The sequence below is a fragment of the Opisthocomus hoazin genome, chromosome 4 (genome assembly GCF_030867145.1).
Source record: "Opisthocomus hoazin isolate bOpiHoa1 chromosome 4, bOpiHoa1.hap1, whole genome shotgun sequence".
NCBI lineage: Eukaryota > Metazoa > Chordata > Aves > Opisthocomiformes > Opisthocomidae > Opisthocomus > Opisthocomus hoazin.
The window spans coordinates 4,425,533-4,448,654 of NC_134417.1; the positions used below are offsets into that span (position 1 = coordinate 4,425,533).

At 39.6% G+C, this 23,122-nt stretch overlaps 1 protein-coding gene across 3 annotated transcripts in view; it reads left to right on the forward strand.

The window, feature by feature from the left end:
• Positions 1-23,122, forward strand: part of STAG1 (STAG1 cohesin complex component) — a 198,063-nt gene that overhangs the window by 152,818 nt on the left and 22,123 nt on the right. For all 3 annotated transcript variants that reach the window (XM_075417654.1, XM_075417653.1, XM_075417652.1), the window contains 5 exons: positions 2,424-2,494; positions 7,432-7,519; positions 9,129-9,209; positions 17,532-17,624; positions 21,247-21,421. In XM_075417654.1, coding sequence (XP_075273769.1) covers positions 2,424-2,494; positions 7,432-7,519; positions 9,129-9,209; positions 17,532-17,624; positions 21,247-21,421 — 508 coding nt within the window. The remainder of the gene's footprint in view (positions 1-2,423; positions 2,495-7,431; positions 7,520-9,128; positions 9,210-17,531; positions 17,625-21,246; positions 21,422-23,122) is intronic.

Genomic DNA, 23,122 nt, shown 5'->3' on the forward strand with positions numbered 1-23,122 from the left:
TGATCTGTGGATCAATTCAAGGATTCAGAGATGGCATTCTGTTCCCTGGATAGTTTCACCCAGGAAAAGATCCACTCACCATTTTATTAGTATTGCTGAGACACCCACAGATAATTTTTTCAACTATAATCCTGAACTCAGTTAGCAAATACAGGAACACTTAGATTGCTCCTGCTGTACGGCAGCTGCTCTTTCTCTGACTTACCCATTCTCCTCCACACAGCAGCTTTGAAGAGGAGTCAAGACAAGAACCAGTCCTCTAGTTCCGTCAGCTCCGTTTCTGTCATCCACACAGTCTTCTGGAAGCCAGCAGTCCAGTTAGCATTGAGTTTGTTTTACTGTAGCATCAGTCCCCTTGTTCTTGGATTCTCTGATCTGAGGAGATCCAGTGCTGTCCTGTCCTTTGCTACCTCGCAGTCCCTAGCTGTGTATTTTCAGAAACCCTTCTTAGGGAGTCCTTTTCCACGGCCAGTGTGGTCTCTGGACCTCAAAGAACTGCATTCCAGCTCTGCAGCAGTAAAGGTGAAAGGAGATTGGAAACCTACCTCTCTTCTGCCCCCCGCCCACATGTCAGATCAGTTATGCCAGCAAAGCATTTAGGTCCAGCTGGTTTAGACTAGAGATACGTGAATGTTGAGACAGTTCAGCAAACACACTCCATATCTTTACTTAACTTATTTAGGTACGCTGTATGGGTCTGCACTCCTGTCCTCACCCTTTCTGACACTGCTTGAAAGATCCCTCTGGCCTCACTTTTTACCCAGGGGGAATCAGGTGAGAGCAATGAGATGCTGGGATCCATGAACGGCTTCCCACCAGTCTGCTCGGGAAGAACTAGGAGAGAAAAACTTTTCCTGCAGTTTTCCTTTGTTACTAACTGCTGTTGGATCCGGAGGCCAGTAACTGCTTCTTCCCACTCCGTTTCCCTTCACTTCTCTTTGTGCAGTGCGAAATGCCCTGAAGGATGCACTGAGACTCCTGGGCAGAGAACAGAGACTGAGCTCGTGAAGGAACATTGGCCAGCAATTCTGAAATACTTCCGACGTATCCCCTTCCTTTACTCAGCTTGGGAAGGAGTAGAGAAATGCAAGCAAGGGCTTATGATCTTTGTGTATATTCGCTTGGGTGAGAGAGGGATGAGGCCTGAGTATTTCAGAGAAAAGTTGTGTCTGAAAGTCATATGAGAAATTAAGAATTAAGAGTTTTAGATCCCAAAGGAATAGGGAGTGCAGAGGTCAGACATGTCACATAGAGAAAGGTGCGCAGACAAAAGCAAGACAAAAATAGGAGGAAACAAGAAAGAGTGGTAGCAAGGATTTGAAATGTTGGCCTTCGTGATATTCTTTGCTGGGTGATACTTGGTAGAATAATTGATTTTAATACATCTATTTCATCATTGTAACAAGATTTTAAATTCAAAAATGTGCATACTTGTAGCCCAGCAAGTATCCCACTACTTCATGGCTTCCAACTAGGTTGATTATGACAGAAACATAGATTGACAATTGCATCTGAAGGCAGGAAAATGTCTTGTTAGGCTTTTAGATGACCAAAAAGTTGCCAAAATAAAGTGGAGGAGAATTGTTGTAAATGGGTTTCTTGTTTCAGAAAGTTGTTGGAAAAATTAAGTTTTGGAAGTACCTTGTTTCCATTTGTTTCACTAAGAGAAATTGCTGTTCAGTTTGCGTAAAATATTAGACTAATAGTATTTTAAAATGCCAGAAAGTAAAAATTAAATTTGAATGTAAAGTTTTGCTTGAATTGTGCAATATTTATTCTTGGACTGTTGTTTCCCTAGATTTGTAAAATCTAAAAAAACCAAAAAACCCCAAAAAAAGAACAACAACAAAAACGAAACAAAAAACAAACAAAACAACCAAACACTCTTCCGTCCAGTTCTGAATGTATGTCAGTCTGGTCATGCATTATGGGGTGTGTAACACAGTAAACAGCCATGAAGCATGTGAAAGGACAGAAATTTTCCCACTGATCGTCTTAAAAAACTTGCTGTTGACATCTGCAGGTTTCTAGTGTGGAGCAAGTAAGCACGTGGCTTTATTCTTGCAGCACATTCATCAGCTGATAGGTAAACTGCAGTTCAGTCCTTTTTGTAAAATAAGGATTTGTAAAATAAGGATTTTTCAGATTTTATTCTTGGGCGTGATTTCTACTGCTAGAGGATACTAGTTTGAGCATTAACACAGTGATACTGCTGAATAATATCAGATGAGCTTGCTTATTTCCTAATGCTATGCAGTGGTTATTTAAATATTATTATTATAGAATCTAGGTAAAAGTCATTGGAAAATTTGGAGTCAGTTTTGGTGCTAACATAAACCTTCAAAGAAATCTGCTGCTTCCTGTGCAGTAATGTGTTCTGCTGGACTGCTGAACTCTCTGAACGTACTTCCTTGCATTTTCAGGGAGAAGAAGCTGATGACGATGACATATACAATGTGCTCTCCACGTTAAAAAGGTTGACCTCTTTTCACAAGTAGGTGATTTTTTTTCCGCTCGGAAATTTATTGTGTTAATTTTATCATTTCAGCAAGTATCAGTTGATGTCTAGTGTTAAGAAATGAGAAAATATATGGCCCAAAATATGAAATAGAGATTGATGGATGACTAGTGGCATTTGTCAGTATAACTGTCTGGATTAATCTGGGTCCTTGCTTAGTTAATGCCATTACTTTTACAGATTTGATTTGCAGGTGGCATACCATCCTTTACACTAATGCTTTTACACCTGTGAACATTTTAATAAAAAAGTCATACTCACCCTGCATGACAGACAGACAAAGCACAAGGGACACTTCTTATCTCCAGCACCAGTGAATGGAGGCCAAATCTGTGCTTTGAGTCTCAGCTTAGGGGAGCCCTGGAGGAAGTTGTTTCTCTCGGTTTCTCATGCCTTTAAGTGTTTCTCCTCAAAATTATGGGAATGAGTAGTAGTAGTAATAGTAATTAATAGTTTATTATGAGAGTCTGGAAGATGTGTTCTCTTCCTGAAGAAATATCAGAAATAGATTCTAGCTGAATTGTTGGCAAAGTATAACTGTGTGGCTTGCACAAAAACTCCTTCACTAAGCATGGGGTGAACCAGCCCTGTGGAATGAGGCAGCAGCTTCTCAGGGTCCTGCTCCTCTCAGATCCACTGGCACCTTCATAACTTGTTGAGCAACCCAGAAAATGTCACTTGAACTGTGAATTTTGGAGCACAGCACAAAGACCTAATCTTCCCCTCCTGTCAGCTGTAGGAATTAATTGTGCCTCGTCAGCGCATAAGAAAGCGTCGTATGCTGATGGCTGAGTGCCACAAACCATGTCTTCCATATCACAAGACGTGAGAGGACCTTGCTTCTGCCACCTCTTTTATCCCAGTTGTTTTTAGTGATTTCATTCTTTCTTTTCTGTGCTTAGTCTTCACGTACACTGAATGCTGCATTGGATCACTGTATGGAATGGTTCTGCAGTATCTGCTCTTTGTTTCCGTTGGACAGGAGTCCCACAGAGATCATTAAATCGTTACTAATTTCCCTAGTGCAGAAGGCTGACACATGTGCAAATTAGGTTTTCAGTCTCCCTGGTAACACGCTGGAGCCACTTCTGCCTTTCCTGAGAGGACTGGTGAAAGCTGTAGTTCACATCCAAGAAGGAAGCACAAATCTTGAGGCTTTTCTGAGAGTCTCCCATATATATTTTTTTTCCTTTAGGGTTCCAAAACTCAAAGGGAGTTAATTCAGACTATGAAGAAAGCTTTGTGGAAAGACACACAAATCAGAGTTGGGGACATCTACCTTGACCTTCAAAAAACAGGAGAGAAAAGAATCAAACATAAAGAGCTGAAGAGCAGCTGTGTATCACTTCTCAGCTGATTTGTTATTTATGATTATAGTTCAATGGGAATTTCTAATTAATATCTGTTTGCATATAAAGAAGTAATGAAATCTTTTCATTACTCCACTGAATGTTACGTCTGATGTGATTCCTTTGTGAAAGGAAACAATCGTACCATCCGAGGCAGAGTTTTTGCCCCACCTTTAGCTATGAGATTAGGATCTTCAATTCAAAATTTGCATCGAGCATTCTCATCTCAAAGAACAGTGGCTGTTGTGTGGTACGGTCATCGTCTGTCATCAGCCCGGAGCCAAAATAAGTTAAATCAATGGAAGAAGTGGAAATTGCAGGCTAACAACTGCTACCTTTCAGATACTCTGAAAGTGCACTGATAAATTAGTTGCTGAAGTGTCAGAAAGAAACAAGTCCCTCTCCTCTTCTAGTGAGAGAAATTCCACTGTACCTTATCTGTGCTTGTGTTTCCTTGGTAGTTGCTGCTGCTTTATATTCTAGGAAGAAGCAGCCCAGCAAGTTGAAAAAAAATAAAAATGGTAGGGGATTATCAGAAAAGCCTTCCACACCAAAAAGCTTCTATATTGAGATTTCCCAAGGCTGAGCTAATCCTCTCTCTGAGAGGGTCATGGCAACAGAGGGCTCCCAGCACACCTTTTAATTCGTGTGTTTTCATCAGACAAGGATATCGGTATTCCAATACAGATGAAATTCATCATTACAATGTTTCCTTCCAAGTTTTCAGAATATAATAATAAATTTTCTTGAGGTCTTCTGAATAGAACATCTGGAGTATATACTTGGGCTTCTCTTTTTGCCAGGGTTTCACTGATATTTATAGCATTTTTTTCTGTCTTAAGTACATGGAGACAATTTTTCTGTACTGACTCCAGCCCAATTCAACTGAGCTTTCACACATAACACATCTGTAGCAGTTTGTGTGCTACAAAATGTCAACATTTCTTATTCTGGTAGTTCAGTTACTTCAGTTTTAAGCACATGAACCTCAGGCATCATGTCCATTACTCGGGATATGCCCTTTTGATGCTGTCTTGTATGCAGAACATTGTTTCACATTTAGAAATCAGTAGTTCTCAAATACGATATGGAATTTGATTCCTTCCTGTTTCCACACTGACTTCATAAGCCTGCGATGGCTGTAGTAACTCTCCAGATATGTCATGTTTTTATCAGTATAAGCATGATCAGTCAGGAGCTTCCGAGATAAGTAAATTCATGGTCAGACCAACCAGCAGCTCTTCTCTTCCTGTTGTAGAAACCCTTTGCTTGACCTCTTGTCCCATAGCTGACCAGTACATACTTCAGACTAAGTTGCTCAGAAGTTTGTTATATCCAGAAGAAGGAGAAATTACGATAAATGAAACCTCAGTAGAGAAATTACTAGCATAGCTGTTCAAAGCCCAGGGTAGAGCTTCTCTCACTTCGTGCTGCTTTAAAAAGAGAAGCGGTTTTGTGGGTGGAGAGATCGCCTCTTCTAAAAGGAAGTTTTCTAAGCTGCTTCGTTCCACGCTTTCAGAAACACTGCAGAACTGGTACCTTCACTTATCTGACTACTTTCGGGCAGAAACATGCCCCATCAGACAGTGTAGGAATGAAAAGAAACCTTTGATAAAATGTTGGGCCTTGTTTACCATAATCCACGAAGGCTCTGACGTGGGAGGGACTAAGGGAAGATTCTGTGTTGTGTGAATTTTCATTCTAGGAGCCTCTATGTCAATGTGAACCTCTGTAGAGAATTGTATTGTGTCCAAGGTACTTTTAAAACTACCGGTTTGATTGCCAAGTAGTTCACAAGAGGTAAAGGTGTACCAGAATATGCCTTTGGAAGCTGGAAAGCTCTTCCTGAGATCAGCTGTAAGGACGCCAGGCTCAGAGCAAAGAGCTGAGGTGTCAGGGCAATGGGACATGCCCCCTGTGATGGCAGCCTGATGTGGAGGGCTCTGAAATGAAAAGACAAAAATGAGACCGTTTTTCCTTTCATATTCTCTGTAGAATAATCTATGGTGATATCTGCCTCTGCACACCGAAGAGATTTTGCTGCTTTAATTACAGCACTGTAATTAAGGAGGTACATCTCTGCCTTGCTAGCGGCCCTGTGATTTGCTGAAGGAGCATCTCTGTGCTCAATATCACTAGTCAGAGGCAGTTCTCTGACAGCCTCTAATTTATATATAAAACATCTGATTTCCATACTTTGAAGACCATCCAGAATCTAAGGCGTGGGGGAGTATTTTTACATTTTTGTTTCCTTTTGTTCTATTCATGGATTTTATTTAGAAGTCAAGATGGACCTTGGCTTAATGACACAACCCCTAGAGTGCATATTTCACTTGTTCTCAGCACAAGGGCGTTAATTGTTATGTTTGCTGTGAAACTTAACGTGCTCCAGACTGGGAAGCGTTTCATGCTAGGGGTTTCAACAGGATCTGGGCATTCCCAGTCTTGAGTTTCGGAACTAGAAAATTATTCTTTCTGGCTGAGCAGGGTAGTTCATTGTTTAAACAAAGTCAGGCAGCTCCAAAGCAGGGCAGCCGCAAAGGGGTGGGAAAACTGAGCGTCTGTTGGTGATCAGGGTACTGGGGTGAAAGGGAGCCAGACGCAGGAGGCTGCTTTATCCAATTTAGACTTGCCAATTCAATCTCGAGTGTCCCTTCTTCCAGGTAAGTATTTTAATCACCAAGTTTCTGCTTTTTCTGAGGTGGATTGCTCTTGGATAAACATATTAGAAATTGTTTCAAACTATCTCAGTTTAATTGCACTGCAGAAAAATGTGTTAAACCTAATTTTTTCTGTGAGACAGAATTTTTGTCTTTCAGGCAACCTGAGGTTTGGTAATTTCTTCTGTATTTCTCAGTTGTGTCTTAAAAAAGCTATATTGTAAACTGTTGAGGTCTGTAAGGCTGTAGAATATATGTTCCTAATCTCATTTGTATTCCTTGCGCTGGCAAATCAGGTTGGTACAACTGAAATGTGAAACAATGAGTAGGGGGTGGCAACCACCATCTCTGTCTCATATACATGTATGTCGTGCTGTCTCACTTTATGTATTTCAGGATATTTAATATCTAGTGATAATGTATATTATTTTTCTCCAAATGATATGGCAGAAAAATATTTATAACTTTGTTTTGCTTAAAGCTATTTTCCATTCAATATATATTGCTAGAGTTTGGCCGTAGTTTCTGCTGCAATGGCAGAGAATTACCTTCTGGAGTTCGGTCAATGTTTAGAACCGAAGAGGAAAGATAATTTAGAGGCAACACTGAGAAGGAGCTTATAGCTACACTTAAGTAATCTTTAAAGATGTATGGTATGCAGAGTTTTTCTCCTCCCTACAAAAATCCCATGTAGTAAACCATTTGTCCTCAGTTACCAGAAAGCCTGACTTCTGCTGTTAGCATGGTGTGAACTGATTGTGCAGCTGCTTTGTCAGCAGGCTGTATTGTCTCAGCCTTGCGAAAATACCAGACTGCTCTGAGCTGCCAGGTCAGACTGTATCCTCGCGGTGATGTGGAGTTTTGAGGAACACAGCTAATCTCTCCTTATTACCTCTCGTTGTAGTGCTCATGACCTCACAAAATGGGATCTGTTCAGTAACTGCTACAGATTACTAAGAACTGGAATTGAACATGGAGCTATGCCAGAACAGGTACAGTTAGCAAGATCTGCCTTGCATCATTTGGGAATTCAAAGTTTTAAAGACTCTAGTCGTAGAGAAAATCAAAAGATTAATACACTAGACTTCCGTTATTTAGGAAGAACGTGGAGGTTTGAAATAAATTTGTACTGTAGTGAGACATTGTCCAGGAGGTGAAAAATTTATGACTCTGTGATTTTTGAGCTACTTGCCTCATTTTTCTCATCTGTAAAGTAAGGAACAACTACTGTTTCTGGCTGTGAAAAGCAATACATAAATCATGATGTTTACACTGAAACCCAACATTTGTAAACCTTGGCTGCAATTCAAATTGGCACAAACGATTATTGTGTGTTGAAGGTAAGGTGGAAGCTTATGAAAACCAGGAAACAAGAACATTTAGCAGGGATGCTGGCCAGCCTTTCCAGTAGAGTTATTTTAATGGACACATCTTGGACTTTGTTTCCTCCTAGTTTGGTTTTAGTCTTCTCATGGATGAGCACAGAGGGACCATTTCAGATTCTCCCAGCATTCCAGTTTAAACTGCAGACTGCCTACTCCAGTATTTCCGCACATTTTAAGTTACAATCTGATTTCAATTAGAAGCCAGTTGTTAATTCTAACCAAACTTCCTTTAGAAAAAAAAAAAATTCTCATGAAATTCTGTATAAGTATTTTCTAAAAAGGTCCGTGTGGAGGACACATTTCCACACGCCATGTGAAAGTCGTGGCTTTAAGCTGTGGGACCTTCTGCTTTCTGCAGTTACTGCTTAACGCTGGAATTGTGCTACCTGCAGGGAAGGGGCCAGCAGATCAAAACTGTCCACACAACTACCAGCCATCTTCAGTTTATGGCTTTGACAGTGGTACGGCTTCCCAAATACTTCTGTAACATCTTAGGAGGAAAGTTCTGAAATCAGAACTCTCCTCACTATGTCTTCCCCCAGTCCTCTAGGAGTTCACTGAAAAGAAATGGTTTGATCTTTAGTGATATCTTTCAAAAAAGTATTTTGTGAAGCGATTAGAGCTGTTACAATCTTGATTTATTCTACACAGAACCAAAAACTGCTGGAAGCATCTTCAAGCCAAAAAGAGTTTGAAATTTTTAGCACCTAGTATGGATTTGAAATTTTAAAAGGACACCGTGGATGCTGTTATGGGCACCATAAATGTGAGCCTAGTCTGCTCCATAAGAAAATCTGAATATTCTCCCTTTTTTTGGAATTCGGGCTACGTGTTCATTTAACAACGGAACAGATTTCCAGACTGTTTTAGTAGTGAAGTCAGATTTAAAGGTGTTTAAACAGACGCTTTTGAACTGAGGTGTGTAGATGTTGGGTTGTACTTTTGTCATGCTGTGACATCGCCTTTTTCTGTACTCTAATGCACGGTTTCCAGTTCTGTTTCCCAGCATTTACACAGTATGTTTTTCACCTGTAGAAAGCTGTTTTCTTATCACACCAAACTGACTAAGGAAGAACGTAATATCCTTGAAAACAAAACAGACTACCTAAGAGCTGTTCCCACTTCTCCCCAAAATGCATTATAAATTTTATGTACACTTTACTGATACGCCTGAGATTTCCATGTGCTGGGATTCTTTGTGTTCTTTCTGTTACAGATAGTTGTTCAGGCACTGCAGTGTTCCCATTACTCTATTCTCTGGCAGCTGGTGAAAATCACTGAAGGCTCCCCTTCCAAAGTAAGTAGGCATTTGATCATACAGATCTTACTGAAGAAACACAACTTACCTAAAAAGCCCTTAGACCTGATTCTCTGTAACCCCACCCACTGTACCGTCATATTATGTCATCGTGAAACAGATATAAAATGTTGGTGTTTCGATTTATTCGATATTTCAGGATCTGTTTAACATCATGCATATGTCTAAATAAGTTATACAAACAGTGGAAGCTTGTCTTTAGCAGGATGTTATACTAGCTAATTTTTATATTTTTATTGCTGAAGAGACTTCATGCACTTTATTGTGAGTACAGCAGTTTGCATGAATGGGGAAGTAATGTTAATAATACTTACCTAAAAGTTGTAGGCAATACTGTTGATCTGTACACCACCAATAGCTTAATATTTATGTGTGTTTACCTTGCTTACCTTTCACTTACATCTTTTATGTTGCTAAATAGAAATGTAAGGTTGCTAGCAGTGATGATTACTAATAAAGAGTAAGTGCACACAGTTGTAAAGCAGTATGAACAATGTATATGTAGCTTGTTCGTTGTACTTAGCTTTTCTGGGAGCTTTCCTTAGCTTTTTTCTCAATCAGAGGCCAAGATCCTGTCTTTTTAGGGCTTTTTCAAAAATAATACATCAAATTAAAATGATATGAAAACTGAAGTAGTAAATGTACTTCACTATCAGCATCATAAAGATGTTATACTAAAGTGCTACAAAAATAAGCATTTTATGCACATAAAAGTGAATAAAATACATTGTAAATTCTTTGAGTTTTTTTGAATGCTGACATATATTGACATTTAAGAATAGCTACTAGAAGAAAAGAATAATTGTTATTGTTTATTCTGGCTTTTGTTACCATTTTCCCCTCTCAGCTTCTTTAGCTTCTTTCTCCTTAGCATGCTGGTAGTATAGAATATTACATCTTGACTCCTTGTAACTGGGAAAATTGAATGTATCCCATTTGTTTTAAATGAACTCAGAATCTCATCGCGATAAAGCATCTGAAGTCCTCCTAGCATTGTTATCGTTAGGAAGAAATTTCACTTTGACAGAAGGAGCTAAGAACTAAAAGTAAATCCAGGAGGTCACATACTGCTTCAGTCCTTTAGTCCATAAAACCAAGACACCGAATCTCATTCTCATGCTTCCCTAGTAAGGAAAACTGGACTGCTGGTTGCCTGTGTAGGGAGTGACTTGGGTATGAGAAACCAAACATTTGGAGCAGGTGTACTTAGAGCACCTGGTTGACTATCCAAGCCTGGACACTATCTGCAACACCTTTATTACATTTTTCCCCATGTGCTCTTGACTGTTGGGTCTTGTTAGATGTCTTGCCCACTCCTGGAGATGCCCAGCAACTCTGTCCTCCTATGTGCTGGGTCCCTTGAGCAGCAGTGCCCAGTCTTGCCTTGCTCTGGGTACAGATGCGGAAACACAGAGTGTTCAGTAGGATTCTCGTCTCCATTCACTGCATATCTCTATTTTTTTTTAAACTAAATACACTAAATTGAAGCAGTATAACATAGATGGTCCAGTGTGATAGCTGTCAGCATTGCTGGAAAGTTTCATGTTTTCTTCTGTCTAAATTACAGCAAAAGAATGCAGCTAGTAACTAACATGTACCAGCACCCTTCTCAATAGGGTCTGGTCAGAAGCTTTGCATTTTGGTATCAAAGTATTAATATGGACTGTGGTTTATAATATTACCATGGTGGCTCAGTTAAACGGGAAGAGAAGAAAGGACTTTATGTATTTCAGTGCCTGGGGTTTTTTTGTGGACAATCCTAATGCAATTGTATGGCTTTGCCTGCTTTTTCAAAATAGGATATGTTTATATGAGACATCGTTTTATGAGATGAATGCAGAATAGCCTTGATCTTTGATGTATTTCTAATACTATTCTGATTCATATTAGTCGTAATGTAGTTCATAGTAATGGAAAGAACTATGAAAGCTCCATTGAGAATGACCATTCGAAGTACAAGTCAGTTCTGCTTATGGAATCCCCAGTGAAAATCATGATTACTCTAACCTAGAGAGCTATTGTTAACTTACTGTTGGGGGTTTCACACCAACCCCTACAAAAATGATGAGTGTTCTGCATGCTTAGTTCAAGAGGAGGACTGCATTAATGCCCTTCAGCTCTTCATACCTGGCCAGCAACTAAAGCTATGCTCACAACAGAAATGGGATAAAGAGAAATCCACAGACCTGATATGGTTGTAGCGTTTTGTTCTGTGTGTTTTTTTTCTATCAAACGTTCCATTGTAGTTTGTTCACTGAAAATAAATCTGATCTGCACTGTATCTGTTGTTTAATCCATTAGGAGATCAATTTGCCCGTGGTTGTTTTATAAGCCGTGATTTAGGCTTATAAATTAGCAGATATTAAAGGGGATCATTTCTAAAGTATGATGTATGGAAACACAAAGGCATTAACGCAAGCATCTCAAAATGAAAAGTAGCGTATTTCGTGAGCATTTTTTAAGTGTTCAGGCTTTTACTGGAAGATTTCTGACACAGTATTTTAATATGTAGGTCCATCCAGCTTTCTAGCGTTACTTTGCTGTAGCTGTAATGACCTAAGGACAGAGGGAGGTGATGGTTTGTAGGCTGAAGTGGTATCTTCAGTAGTCCAGTGAATATAGCTGTAGAAATTGGAGAGGCTTTTGAACATACCAGCTTTTCATGTTTGAAATAAAAGCAGAAGATTACAAAGCAAAACACAAGCTGAGAATAACTGCCTGGTTTCTGTTTAGATACAGATCGGATAAACTGTCTCTGAAAGGGAAGGAAAAAGTCATTGATACCTATAGCGGGTGGGAGCAGGGGGAGGCAAGGTGATGAGGCAATTACTAGGAGGGAAGTAGGAGCTGGGTAGTGGGGAAGAGAAGGAAGATGAAAGATGACAAGGCTAGTGGGGAGAAGGGAATTTATAATACATCGTAAAATTAATCCTGAGTCCTTGTTTATCTGTATCCAGTAGATTTACCAATTTTTATTCCCAGGCTTGTGTTCAGAAGATGATTTTTTAGATTTCCCTTGAGCATCCAGGCTGAGAGATCAGAGGTGGAGTGATTGATTTGTAAGAAATGTTCATCTGCTGCCGGCTGGGTCATTTATGTGAGTTAATGCTGGCAAAGAGTAGCTGCTCTGTTTCACCCATGTAGCTACCATGTAGGCATTCAATGCACGGGATAAAGTATTTGGAATGAAGTACAAGATTCAAGGGTGTTAATGTTTCTGTGGGAGGAAGTATTTAGTTTGGTAGTAGTGGGCATATATTAGCAAGTTTTACATTTTTTAATCAGGTGTGCTCCGAATCCGTTAGGTGTACATTTTACTGCAGGAAGCTTGCGAGCGGGATAGGTGGTTCTGGTAAGATTTCTTTTAAAGTGATACTTTATATTACAGCTGTAATGTTTTGGATTGTGGCTGACTACAGGAGGCTAGGTGTGTTGGTCTACAGGCTTTAGATGTGTGGCAGGGAACAACTGTTCCACGCGTGTGGTTTAAATCAAAGTAGAATCAAGTCAGCTCACTGATTTATTAACAACACATGATTAACTTGCTTATATGTGGCTGCTGTTGGACATGTGGGTGCTCCAGCTTCATGTGCACCCACACCACAAAGCACCCCACAGTCACGTACACGCACTTGATGTGTGGGTTCCCATGTGTTGCACCTCACATTGACAGTCCTTCGGAGGGTTGGAGGCTACTTACGGCTTCCAGCGGAGAGGATGAGCCACAGGTCGCAATGTTGGCGTGTCTGACTTGGTTTGACTGCTGCGCTCTTCCTCCTTGAGATTCCTCTCCATCATCACAACTTGCTGCTTTTATACTTCTTTTCAAGGTGACTCCTCCTTTTCTCAAAAGTTTCTTGGTAATCTCCTGGTTACTGTTTAATCTGGTCATCTAAGCAAGTTCATTGTTAACTTTCCCTTAGCATGAGCAGTTTTTAGGCAAACACTCCCTCAGAACAGGTCGCCAGGGCTGTTCTGTTCACAGGCACTGTTGCACTCATGTTCTCATCGTATCAGCTGTTGTTTACCCACGCTGTTACCAAGAGGGTGCTCTGCAGATTTCCCCACACTGTAACTGACAAATGATATTAAACAATTTTGATCATAGAGCTTAAGGAAGTGATATCAGCATAAAAACATTTCAAAGACATTTTAATATAAGGGTGATAATTATTGATTACTTGAATTAGCAAGAAAGTCCAAGTTATCTGCCCAATAATAAAGATTCCATCAGTTAACTTAAATACAGCATAGATTTGGGGCAGAGTTATTTTAAAACTGCTTTTCAAGGTAGCCAGTGGGAAAAAAAGGGCATACAGTGGAGTCAGTGGCTAAGATCTGAAAGGAAAACTTGATTACAAAAAGGAAGGTTGCAGCAGGTAAGGATGAAATGTGTAAGCCTTGAAATATCCGTAGTCTAATATTCTAATCTTTGGTTGTTGTGCTGTACGTGTTCAGAGAAGGTTGAGGCCATGACTCTGTGGGCTGTTGGTATAACTAGTGGTGAGCAGCACAGTACTGGGGGGAAAGTGGTTTATACTGTGTATTTTGGAGGAGCAGTCTGTTGTAGCCTAGAGAAAAACGTGAAAAAGGGTTTGAGGATGGTTTCAAAGCTGGTAATTTCTCAGCAAGAGTTCTTTTGTCTGTAAATCTTGGGAAACAAGTACAGTCTTGAAGTAGGAGGCTTGGGGATTAGATTATACAGTTGTTTCCATCTAGTTTTCTTCATGTATTCAATAAGCCAGATGCCTGGGACCATGGTACTATGCACTGTACATGTATGTAATGGAAAGGAAATACTTGCAAAAGAAATAGAGTCCAAAATCTTAGACAGTAAAAAAAAAAAAAAAAAAAAAAAAAAGGCATGAATAGAGCAAACATTCAGAAGCCAGACAAAGGCAAAACAGTTCTGAATGAGCAGCGGCCAGACTAGCCAAATGCACAGCGGTCACAAAGCGATTAGCTGGCAGAGGAATCAGTAGAGGGGATTTAAAGAGGGGTTGAAAGAGCAACATAGTGACTTGGTGACTTTTCGTATTTACGTGGGCACAATGAAAGAAAGCACAAAATGCTGCAGGGAAGAAAAGAGTCAGAAGGTGCAAAAGGTTGGATCATGTTCCACCGTCAAGTTGAAAGCTCGTGGTTCTTGAACATTGTAAAGTTTATCAGCAAGGAGAAGGAAGCTAATGCTGCAAAGAAGTAGTTTAGAGGAAAGGCAGTGGGAAAATAAGAGGAAAAGCACTGGGCTTAGTATATGAATCTAGCAAAAGCACAGCATTTTTACATGGCTTCAATGGCAAAAGCAAGCTTCGATTTAGTGCTAGAAAGTAAGGATTGTGGATAGCAGTCTGTTGGGCACAGCTGTTGGGTTACAGGTGCTGGCAAAGCCAATACAAGTCCTTGCTCTTAGCGGCTCATTCTTGTTCCTGCCGTGGACTAGTTAAATTTGAAGGTATCGTGCTGTATAGTTCAAGAAATGGTTATTTTGATCCTGGGTCACTTCAGTGATCCAGTTCATGGTACACCCAGCAACGAAGAGGACAGTAAACTTTTTTCATACCAGTTTTTCTGCTGAAGCCAGCATATCAGGTGATTGCCCCTCAAGAGCCTTGGCTGTGCGCCTGAGGATGGTAGAAGACTTGAAAATCTATTTAATTTTTTTTTTCTTCTGATTTTTTTTCTTTTTAAAACAATTGTCATTCTGTAGTAGTCTGGGGATTTCTCCAAATTTAGAAAAGTTCCAGATGGCTCTGTTGCACTCTTCAGTCGGGCTTTCTTTGGCTGTCTGTAACTTTTCAAAACGAATCTTTGTCATGCTATCAAGAGAGAGGAGGATAATAAATAATGTATACCTACGTGTTACTCATTCTTTGGCAGAAAGAAAAATGGGAGACTTACTGGTTCATCTTTTAACCTGTATATAGGATTTTTCATAGGGTTTAGATTCTGCGTTCAGTTCATTAATATCTAAATGGAAGATAATTGTGATAGAAAGTAGGAAGTTATTAAAGTGATTGTAGTTCCAATGTTTAAAGCTGTAAATCAGATCATTATTTAACAGTGAACTGATACGCCTGACATCAGTCCTAGGTAAAATCTTGGACTGGCTGATAGAAAAGTCGGTACAAGGCTGAAGGGCAGGATGAACATGGCCAACAGATCAGACTGGAGGGAAAAAATTAATTTGTTCTTGAGAAGATTGTGTTTTTGATTGATAAGGAAACCAGCTGAACTACCAGTTTCTGTAAGACATTAGTATCACATTGCATTTCAGGTGAATATGTGAATTTAATGTAATTCACATTCAATAGCTCAAAGCTGATTAATCTGTTAGAAAAAAATCGTAAGTGGGAGACCATCACACAACGGGGATAGCTTCTGATGCATTCCAGGAGAGATCTGTTCTCTGCTAAAAATTGGTAATTTTTACCAGTCATCAGGGGAGATAAAAGTATTTAAAATGTGGATGGCATATAACAATTGGTAAACAAAATACAATTAAGAAAAAGAGGTGTTTTACCGCTGCCAAATGGAAGGCTTATACCTGGGAACAAGACAGCTGATGAGTGGCAAGCTGTGACTTAGAATTCCTCGTGGCACAAAGGAATCCTTGGCTATATTATCAAAGAAAAAATTATTAGGACTAGGAAGGTGAGGTAGCTCATGGACCTTCAGTGTCCATATCAGAAAATCACACTCATTCTATTGAAAATTCTAAGAGGTTCAGAGATTTACAAACACTTGGGGTGTTTCAGCATGCTTGCATACCTGCCTTCTGTTGTGAAGCAGTACAGGAAGAGCATATGGACCACAAAAAGGCTTTTCAGTAAACAAAGAATAACAAGATCTTACCAGAGGAAGCAATAAGAAAAGCTAAAACTAGAAATGAGACACATGGACTGAACAGCCAGCATAATTAAAAATTGGAATTTTTAGCAAGGAAAACGTTGCATGTACACGATGTAGATTCTTTAGGTTTAGGTTGGATGTTGTTCTGCAGGACACGTTGTCTTCCACCTGAAAGCTGGTAGAGGTGTCATGGAGGAACGTCGGCAGGAGCGGTAGGCCAGCAGTCTCGGTGTTACAATCCCTTCTTTACGTGAAACCAGTGATGGTGAAAACTGGGAAGGGAAGGATCTTCCAAGCACTGGCCCAAGTGCATGTGATAAGTTCTGCTGTCTGTGGGGCCCTGGCAGAGCTGCTGGTGGCACGGAGGGAGGTCCGAGTGCTGGGAGACCCATGGGGCGGCAGGCAGGGGTGGAAGCATTTGTGTTGCCTGAGCGATGCCAGGTAGCAGGATCTGTGAATCAGTGCTGACAAAGCTACTCCCTTTGGCAAAACGTGAGCCTAACACAAAGTCCTAGCGATTTCTGGTTCTCGTTTTCTTCTTGGGTGTTTGGTTTATCACTGCTGTAAAACAGAGTAACTACTCAAGTACGTGCCGAGAAGCCATGTGCATCTTCAGGAGATTTCTTGGTTATGATAGAGGCAGTCCCAGCTTTTCACATCGGAGAGTTCTTTTTCTTCTGTAAGTGATTTGCTGTTTCCATGCAGCTACTTGCTGTATGCTTATGATTATGCTCCAGTATCTTATGTTTTGTTTTCATTTGTTTTTGCTGGTTTATTTTGTTATATGTAAAAAAAAAAAAACCTGTTCATCAGGGTACAGCATTAATTCCCCCAGGTCACAACATACAGCTTTCCTATTGAACGTGCCGCTTCTGGTACCCACATTTAAAACACGTGTCAGTTGTCTCTAGATCGAGGTGATCGAGAACAGTCATTCATTTATCTTTTCCACCCACAAATCCTTCTTTCTCCAGATCAGCAAACCTCCCTCCTTCTTCCATAACTGATCAGATTTCTGTGATTTGCTGTCACATTTCACGGGATAATGTTTTTGTTGAACTTGAGATATTCAGTGGTATTTTACTTTTTTCTTCATGTTGCTTTATCTGAGGACAGATTTTTTTATAAACCACCAGGTAGGCTGACCCTGATGTATTAAACTTCTTTTTCTGAAACATTTACAGTTTACATTCAATATAAAATACAGACAAATAAACTCAGGAATGTATTGTTTTATTATTATTATTTATTACAGGGAAACTCGGAGTCATTCCTCTGAAAATTAATGACTTGTTTTACTCTGTGAATAGCATACTTTTTTGCAGCCTTTTTTTTTTTTTGGCTAGTTTATAAGATTAAATGTATGGAATTATCACCATCTTTTTATTTTGCTTTTTCCCAGCAACCTTTTGTCAATATTTATGTATTATCCCTTTTTAATGTTTCTTCTAGGAGGACTTGTTGGTATTGAGGAAAACTGTGAAATCCTTTCTGGCTGTCTGCCAGCAGTGTCTATCAAACGTCAACACTCCAGTCAAAGAACAGGTAAAGGAAATGTCTGTCACATGCTTTTAGAAAAGTGTGAATATTAAACTGTAGTAAAACTCAAGACGACACTGTATCAAACTTCAAGTAAAATCATCTGTGCCTTCCGTGTAAATAAAACTGAACAAACACTCCATAACAAGCGCTCTGTTAAAAGCACTTTGAAAGCACAGCTAATGTCAAATTCGTTTTTGATACAACAGTAAGGATTACCTGGATGTTTAGGCTCATGGTCAGCTGTCGTAACTTCAGGCATCTCACTCAATCACCTAAACCAAAAGCCTGTTCCTTTAGACACTTACTGTACTAACAGATGGAAATAGGCACTTCCACAGGGTGACTGAGATCTCAAATGCGCTGAATTTTTCTCTGTATATTTCTGCTTTTTTTTCCCCCCCTATTATTGACTAATAGAGAGTCTAGAGTGCTTCAAAGGCAGATGCCTCCAGCCTTGATGATATTTCATTATTTCGTTTTCCTAATAATTCAGTTAAATATAGTGGTGAATACTAATTATAGTATCGCTTTCCCATTGTGGCTAACAGCAGAAAATTGGGGCTTCTAGCAGTACAGGTCATACTACTGCATATTTTCTAGCAGAAAAAAAAATTTAATCCATTTTACAAAAATACTCTGAATAATCACTAAGAATGTAGTGTGCTCTTACGCTATGTAAAAATCATCACTTCACAAATATTTGTGTCTCCTTGAGAAATCAGAGTAAAATAGCTATTTTAGCAGTGTCTTCATTATAGAAATATAAAGATCTGCAGGGTTTTTTAGATTCTTGTCAGTATAACCATTACAGCTTAGGTTGCTGCTCTTCCCTGTTCGGTAGGCTGACGGAAAACTTAAGTGCGTGCGTCTCTGCCTCTGTGTGTGTACACGTATGCCAAAATTATACGTGGGAAATATGATTGCATAATAAGGTATCGGATTTTTTAATGGTTCAGTGTTGTTATCCAGTTCTCTGGTTTAGATTTTTGGAAAGCCACACGTGCATGGAGTGGGAAGCTTCTGCTCTATGTATTTAGAAATTGAAATAGAAGAAGTTAAATCCAAGGGCTTGTTAAAATAACTCCCAGTCTCTGAAAAAAACAATAGCTGGTTTGTTTGCTGAGATTTTATGAATATATGCTGATATATATCAAGTCTGTTAACATCTTTTAGTTGTCTATAAATTGTATTTTCGTCAGACCTCCCAAGATTTTGCAGAGACTGTGGGTTTTGCCTGTTTTTTCAAAGCTAATAGTTCATAAAAGACAGCTTTATTTTTTTTGAAAGATAGCTCTGCTTGGTGTTTACACTCTGTTCTGCAAGCTGATAAATATAAATATTAAAGGCTCAGAGATGTTGGTACTTTATGTATTTTTAAAAGTCTCTGACATGCCATTGTCTTCCAGCAGATTTAACTTCAGTAATTGTTTTTTTAATATTCTGAGTAGTTACTCTTGGCGTATTTTATTAATATTATATGATGTGAAAATGTCATAGTTTCAGGAAAATACCAACTGTTCTATCTTAAGCTAGCACTAATGTCTTTTCTGCATCAGCAAATGGCAAATGATCTTTCCCATCACTGCAATGTTTTTGTTCTTGATATATATTAACATGTTTTTATTCTCTTATCATTAGTGGCCACATTTTTTTTTCCATTGGTAATGTAAACTTTTCTTAGAAGCTCCTTTGCAGTTCACGATTCTGTGGAAGCTTTCAAACCTCAGCTAGACAAAGCCATGACCCACCAGACCTAGAGACAGCAAGTACCCCAATCAGAGTAGGTTGGACTAGAGACTGCAGAGCTCCCTTCCAGCTAACGCTTCTATGATTTTTTAATTTTCTTCCTTTGAAAGTATATTTCTGCAAGTGCAAGACTGTTCTTTAAGCCTTTTGTTTTACTGGATTTTTTTGAGAATTCTGTGTAAATTATATTGTCTCCCTACCATACTTGATGTTTAGTCTATTCATTCTTTCCAGAGAAGATCAATGTACATATCAAAGAAGCAAAAAAAGTGTGAAGTATTTATCAAAACAGGACTCAAACATTTCAAATTTTCCAAGACTATTGGAGTGAAATAAAACTCCTGTGACTAGAGACCTCTACAACATATAGACATCTGTATCCGAGTCCACTGCGGTCTTCGTATTGGACACTTTATATTGCACTTTCAGCGCATAATTCATATACTCTTTTTGTAGAGGTCCACATTAGAATGAGATTAAATTCTAGTGAGTATCAAAGGAGTTCAGCGCAGCTGAGGTCATCGCTGAAATGAATCACAACTGTTTGGATCCAATGGGGAAAAATCCCAAATACTGTCATCTGTCTCCAAAGTCTAAGTAAAACATGGTTTGCAATGTTACACGTTCTGTTCCTGCCCGAGTATAGCTCATTCAGATTTTATAACACACTCCAAGAAATCAGCGAGCCGCTGTGACGGTCAGCGTTCACAAAGATTTCATTTTGCAGGTTTGTGAAGCAGATTGCTCTCACTCACTACTTGTCCTTAGGCTCGGTTCAAAAATGTGTTTAAACACATATTTAACCATCTTTCTGTTCAGCTGTTTGTAGAGGGGCAATATAGGGCGGAATCAAAGCCTACACTGGATTTCATGACTCTATCAGAGCTATTCTACGATCTCTCTTCAGTTGGAAACGCCTTTGGCCTGCCACGTACCTGGGAATCATGATAGACACTGCCCTGAGTGAGACTCCTGCAGGCTTCTACGGGAAGAGACAGCACATCCAGCATAGATCTTCTCGGAGTCTTTTTGGCATTCATACTTCGAACCTTCCTCTCTTTCTCAGTTTTCAGAACCTGAGGTTAAAGATAGAGAAACTAAGATGATTAAAAGTAAGGTGTGAAAAGTGCTCAGGCGTTGAATGTAATGTAAATGGATCCAGCTGGCTGTGACACCCTGACCTGAGCCATTGGGGGAAATAGTGTTATTGTCATGCAGGAGAGTATGCAGACGAGCCCTTGAAAGAAATAAAGTTATTAATAGCTGCCTTCTTTCTGTGTTCTCAGGTAATAAGAGTATAACAGTAATGAGCCTACATCATTGAAAATTCCGCCCTGGTTGGCTTTTATTTAGATTTGAAAGCTGTGGAGAGTTACTTGATTCTTTATGTAGAAAATTGTGGATTAAATTCTGCAAGGATTTCTTTGCTTACAGCTGCTTCTCTGTTTTTGGGCTCTGACAGTGACTCAGCTTGGATTTTCCCTCATAACATGATTCATTTTTTTGCTTGTTTAACTTTTCTAACTGTTTATCTGAAGTGGTGTTTTTTCTTTACTGCGAATTTGGATACAGCCTTGGATCAGAGGTAGATTTAGAGTTCTTTTCATAGAGGAGAAATGGACATTTAATCTGGATCATCTGGACATGGAAGAGGTAGCAAATAAAGTTCCCTACATAGGATTCAAAGGCATTGTGTTTTAAAGTTAAGGGGAAACCCTCAGGAGCACTTCTCGCAGCACACAAACAACTACAGCTGAGTACAGTTATAGGAGGACATTTCATAATAGCAGGGGATATCTGGAAATTAGATAAATGGTATTTTGTTTTTTACTTACTTGACTTACGCTTCTTACTGCATTCATTTTCTTTTGCCTTGCAGGCTTTCATGCTGCTCTGTGATCTCTTGATGATTTTCAGTCATCAGCTGATGACTGGAGGTCGAGAAGGTCTTCAGCCTTTGGTGTTTAATCCAGATTCAGGCCTCCAGTCAGAACTTCTCAGTTTTGTGATGGACCACGTCTTTATTGACCAAGATGATGAAAACCAGAGCATGGGTATGTTTAGCTTTCGTGTTTTCTACTTAGCTTTTTTTCGTAACAGACACAGAAGAAGAAAACAGAATTTTCAGATCAGATTGCTCAAATGTTTTCACATTATTCCTTCTTTATTTTTGGGAGGTGTGAATATGAAATGTTCAATATTCAGTACTCCTTACGTTAAAGAAGAATAAGAACTTACAAAGTTCACTTCATGAAGAGATGTTTTCAGAAGGCATGGGAGTGGTCTGTATCTACATGCTATAAATCTGGATAAAATTATTCTTCCTTTACTGATCTATATTTTTCTCAATATTTATTTCCAAAACAGTACAGTCGTAGTTGTAGTTCAGCAGCAGGCTTCATTTAATATGGCTTCAAGGGAGGAAGTATGGTGGAACAGTACACGGAAGAGAAATCTTTTAGACTTACAAATAGAGTTATAGGATCCTGACGGCAAACCTCACCAGCAAAACTCTAGGCAAAGACAGCCTGAAGAAACTAATGTTACTAAATAAACACTCCTCCTGCTCCTCCCCCAAAATAATCAAATGAAGCTCAGGACATCATTGCTTTGCTTGGAGACTAGGATACTTGGGAAAGTATCGTGTGTGCTTGCTTGCTTCCTTGCTCCTTCCTATGCATGGGTGCGTGGCCATGCTTTGAGAGGCCGGAGCTTGAGGTGACCCCATCTCTACCTCCTCACGAGGATGACTTGAGATTTTTGGCTTTCAGTCGGGGAGAGGCAAATTTGTCATTTACGTCTGGTTTTAAATAACTCGGTGCTGCTGGTGTGTGTTATAAATGCCTAAATGCAAGTGCAGAGGTACCCAGTTTCTGAGTCCTGCATAGCTTTGGGAAGGAGGTGGATTCCAAGATAGTCAAACTATGTGAGAGAGCTGCTGAGTGCCTACTGCAGTGCACTTTATGGCACATTTCTGAATTTCCCCTGAACTCGGTTACTTGCACATTAGCATGACACGTAAGTGCTATTTTAGATCTTTTAAGATCTGAAATATCTAGTGATACATAGAACTAGGATCTCAGAGAACGTATTCTTGCTCTAAAGGTGCTTTCAGTCTTCTAGCTCCCCAGTAGCTAACATCTTCATTGAGCGTCTCTTTAAGGATTCCTGGGAAGAATACATTTTGAAACACTCCTGCACTAGAAATCTGTGTGCAGTTAATCATGCTTTATGAGTTCAATGTTCAGAATAATACAGCAAGGATAGATTTTAGGAGGACAGTGTCTGATTTTTTCTGCTCTTTAGCAAAACTGCTGTTCTTTAACATCCTGTGATTGGACTGGGAAGACAGCACAAAGATGGATGAAGATCTTTGTATGTAACCTCCATTCCCGAATGCTACTCTCACGCCGTGAAGTCAGTCTGACCATTTATAACTTTTGGTATTCAGAACACATCGGTCATGATGAAAAGAAATTAAGAAAAAGGAGGGAGGGGGGAGAGAAGGGGAGTGTGCTAACGGGCTTCAGTTCTGTGGGTTAAAGCATCTCAGGATTAAAACGTGCTTATATTAAAACGTGTGGATATCCACAGTCAACTCCACTGCTCGTAAGAGATTTCCTGTGATCAAATAGGAGACTTAGGTACTGTGGCTCTAGTAAGAGCGCAGCAAGAGAGTCTCAGTGACACTATCTCCCTTCTCCCGCCACCACAGGCTCTGTACTTCTTCAGACTGGTTAAAAGATTCCTTCCAA